A 4226-nucleotide genomic window follows, 5' to 3' on the forward strand; every position below is an offset into this window, starting at 1 on the left:
ATTCTCCCTTTCCCAAGCCAAGTCTGAGCAAATACACTTTATGTCCCATGCAGGTACTTCAGTATGTAGATTAGGAACTTGTTTACAAATCCTTCATAATTTGCAATTAGGAAAAAAAAAGGTAAAGAGTGAATAAGGGAATGCAACAGTGTTGTACTTCATTTTCCTTCTCACATACTGCCCTTGATTTCTCCGCTATGATCTGTGGATAAGAGGGGTTTTCTTTCCCCTGCAGGGGGAGAGAAAACAACCTATTATGTATGGTAGATTCATACAGACTCAGCAACACATCAACATTTTACATACAGGAATACTGCCAAAGAAAACTGCAAGTATCACAGAATCACAGAATGGCAAGGGTTGGAAGGGACCTCGGGAGATCATCTAGTCCAACCAACCTGCTAAAGCAGGCTCTCCTAGAGCATGTTACACAGGACTTCATCCAGGCGGGCTTTGAATATCTCCAGAGAAGGAGACTCCACAACCCCCCTGGGCAGCCTGCTCCAGTGCTCCGTCACCCTCAGAGTAAAGAAGTTTTTCCTCATATTCAACTGAAACCTCTTATGTCTCAGTTTGTGCCCATTGCCCCTAGTCCTGTTGCTGGACACCACTGCAAAGAGTCTGGCTCCATCGTCTTGACTTCCATCCTTAAGATATTTGTATGTATTGATGAGGTTGAAGTATATACACTTCTGGAGCATTGTTAATCACAACATATACACACATAAAAGCTGATACTTACAGATGTCTTTCTTGTGAATTTCAAATTCTTTGGTAGCAAAAGCAGTTCCAGAAACGCTGTTTGTGGTTATTGTCACCGTGGTGGAGCTCTCTGGGATCAGAATCTCGACCCTTTTCTCCTTAGTTTTAAAACACACTGGGGGGGGTAGGTCACTGAAAAGACAGAGAGGATTAAGCAGGTATTTCAGATGATAGGAAGCTAAGGCAAGTTAAGTCCTATTCCTAGGACACCAATAAAACACAAATTCTCTGTAATGTAACAGAACTCCATATCAAGTATGTGAAGGAGTGAGACTTGCATGGGCTATGGTTAGCATCACATTAACGGGCATTCCCTGCATGCTAGTTGTTCAATGTAGCTACCTAGCTGTTAAGAGAACACCTTGAAGTGAAAAACTGATTTTTTATGCAAAAGACATACTTCTGAAACCTACAGTCTTCATGAGTCATGATTTCAAAATAAGCAAAATAAAATCCCCTCAAACTCAACATTACTTCCCCCTCCCCTTATGTTTCCTGACTCCCTCTCCCTCCATTTCTTCTCAAAGTGACGGCACATGGGTGCAAAGAGCAGGTTGTCCCATCTGTGTCCCCACCTCCGAACAAATCTTAGCTCCCTTCTGCTTTTCAGCACAAAAAGAGGGCAGGGGAAAGAACTGCTAAGATCCCAAATGGAAATAGAGTCTGCGCATGGTGTTTGTGCAGTGCTCAGCACAATGTGATCTGGCCTTTGTCTGGAGGTCGTAGATACATACAGGAAACAATAATGGATGGGTCAAGTCCCTTCGCTCATCATCATTGATATGCAACTAGAAAGGCAAAAAGTTTGGAAAAATCCAGACTTTCCTCTTGGGGGAATGATGGGAGGAAGGAAAACAAAGAGAACAATGCCAGACTTCCTGCTGCGGGACTGTTACTCACTTATGAACTGGAACAGGACCCTGGAGCTCCCATCGGCTGGAGTCAAGAGCTCGGGTTGAACTTTTAAGATTCATGCAAGACTCTGGGCTAGTGAAGGCCAGCTGAGACTTGAGTGCTCAGAAAGGCTATTCTCCTTCTGCACGGAGGTATTATTAGAGGATGTTTGGGCAACTGAAAAGGGAGGTCTGTGCTAAGCTCAGCCCTCAGCCTCTCTGCTCTGGGGACCCAAGCCTGTTCTGCTTTGCTAAGGAGAAACAGCAGCAGCTACATGACTGTTCTTGTTTAGAGGGCAGTACCTCATGAACTCTGCACTCCTGAACTCTGGCTGCAATGTCGCATATATGTGGGGTTTTTGTATAGAAAATGATAGCGGGCAATGGAGGAGGAATAACTAGACACAGAAAATCAAACATTTAGGTGGAAGAAGTGCAGCCAAGCCCTGAGACCCTAAGGACAAGTCTGGGCTGCCTGCAGAATTTACAGGAAAAAAGACAGTACAAATATCTGGATTGGGGGCAGGATCAAGATGCAAAAAGGATTTGAACTCATCCCTAGCACACGATAAGTATTTGGCAGACCCACAGCATGGGGAATTGCACATGTAGTTCTCATTAGTGAAAAACACCCTGAAGATTTAATTTTTTTTTAACGTTTCTCAAAATTTTCAACTTGCATTCACTTTGGAAAAGCTATTGTAACTGTGGAATAATTTTTACATTTCCTCTAATACAATGCTCTCCAGACAGCTTGAAATTTATAAAGGTTATAAGACAGCCACCAAGAGATTTTTCATGTTTTTCCACATGTGGATCTCAACACTTATGTCATATATTCTACCACTTTGGCCCATAGAGTCAGGATTTGCCTCTCCAACTATCATTTCCTTTTGGATTGAACCTGGTATGAAGATGTCCCTCATGAAAACTCTGAGCAAGGGCTAGGCAGACACACAGAGAAGTCTGAGTAAACGAGAGCATCTTCCAGTCCTTTGAAGAGAGCAAGCAGGAGATTTTGGCAGGAGAATTGTTAGCATGAAACAAGACCTTGCCAGAAACCCCGCCACTGCCTGAGTTAACAGTGCCTGGAGGGAGCACCACCCAAGGAAAACTGATGGGGAGATACTGGGAAACAAACAGCATCACAAATTCCATGGGCAGTGACTGAGGAATAACTATGCTTTCACCACGATTCGGTAGTTTTCAACCAGGTATACAGGGGACTTACTTGGTAGTGTAGCAAAAGTCAGTTTGTCCATGTCTCGCTTTAGAAGAGACATCCCAAGTACAGATCATTTTACGTAAGTTGTGCGTAACACATTTCAAATTCTGGGGGTGCCCCAGAGAGCCTGAAATCATATAAGAAATACAGTCACAAACTGCTGGTCAAAAATGACTGCCTGTAAAACAACTGCTTTTGTTCACGTCTATAGCCATTCTTTTTACATTTTTATTGCATGAGTGTCTGGCCAGTATTTTAAAACTGTTGAATGATTTGTGTGCCTGATTACAGACAGTCACAGACTGCCAGAATTCTAGAAGTACCTAAAATCTGGTTTATACTTGTGTGCCACAACACAGGCAGCTGTCTCTTTCCACAATACCCATTCCTAGCTTAGCCTAATAAGCAGGCTTTGGGCCAATTGCAAAACCGCAAGCTTTGATGATAAACTTAATGAGTTTTTTGCGCTCCTCCGTTGTCCCACATGGAGGGCAATTAATGACAGAAGGGCAATTAATGATAATGTGTGAAATCGTCGTAGACAGCTGCCATGTAGAGCAAGAAGGTCTCAATGCGGACATTTATACCAACTGCACATGCAGACTATCACAGTTGCATTATGGAGAATTTAACACCCAACTTTGCACTGTTTTACAAGATGCCACTGGTTGCTGGAAAGCAGAGACCAGGCCTGGTCATGCCTCCATCCCTAGGATGGTGTGGGACCACAGAGGTGACAGTTTTTGAACTTACATATAGTAGGAAAGCAATGTAATTAAATGGTGTCAGTACAGAAGCTACAAAGAAAAAGTAGTTAGTGAATCACATTGCAATAAACTCACCTATCTCTTGGCTGTATATTAAGCTTCTTAAACATAAAATAGCTAGTGCTAAAAGGCAGCGGAGGCTTGAATTCTTCCACATTCTTCAGCTGTTTGTTTTCAGAACAGCAGCTTCAAGCAGGAATAAATGTCATCTTCCAACAAACCATTCAGTTCTAAAATTAAAAACAAAACCAAAAAAACCCATTCAAAATTCCAGAGCTGATAATCCACAAACACCCCTCCTTGTTCCACCTACTTTCAATCTTCTTCTACTTTTCTTCTCCCAGGTGTAGCAACTCCTTCCCCTTCTTCGTTGGTCAAGAAAACCTTTTCACTGGCCCAACCACTCCCTGATGAACATGTTTTCAGCAAGGCATTTCAAAGTTAACCTCAAGAATCACAGACACACAAAACTCAACTGTCCACAGACCTCCTTCAGGACTACCTGAGGCCACAACAGAATAGACATGGCAGGGTATTCCCCTAGAACAGGTCTCTTAAACTTAGACGAAATGTCACATT

At 42.8% G+C, this 4226-nt stretch overlaps 1 protein-coding gene across 1 annotated transcript in view; it reads right to left on the reverse strand.

The window, feature by feature from the left end:
• Positions 1–3804, reverse strand: part of LOC104133859 (LIF receptor subunit alpha) — a 26645-nt gene extending 22841 nt beyond the window's left edge. Inside the window, exons 1-3 of the mRNA XM_009647323.2 lie at positions 3723–3804; positions 2887–3007; positions 743–894 (exon numbers count right to left, since the gene is read on the reverse strand). Of these exons, the coding sequence (XP_009645618.1) occupies positions 743–894; positions 2887–3007; positions 3723–3804 (355 nt within the window). The remainder of the gene's footprint in view (positions 1–742; positions 895–2886; positions 3008–3722) is intronic.
• Positions 3805–4226: the final 422 nt, after the last annotated feature.

This window comes from Egretta garzetta, unplaced genomic scaffold, assembly GCF_000687185.1.
Source record: "Egretta garzetta isolate BGI_Z169 unplaced genomic scaffold, ASM68718v1 scaffold59, whole genome shotgun sequence".
NCBI classification, from domain to species: Eukaryota; Metazoa; Chordata; class Aves; order Pelecaniformes; family Ardeidae; genus Egretta; species Egretta garzetta.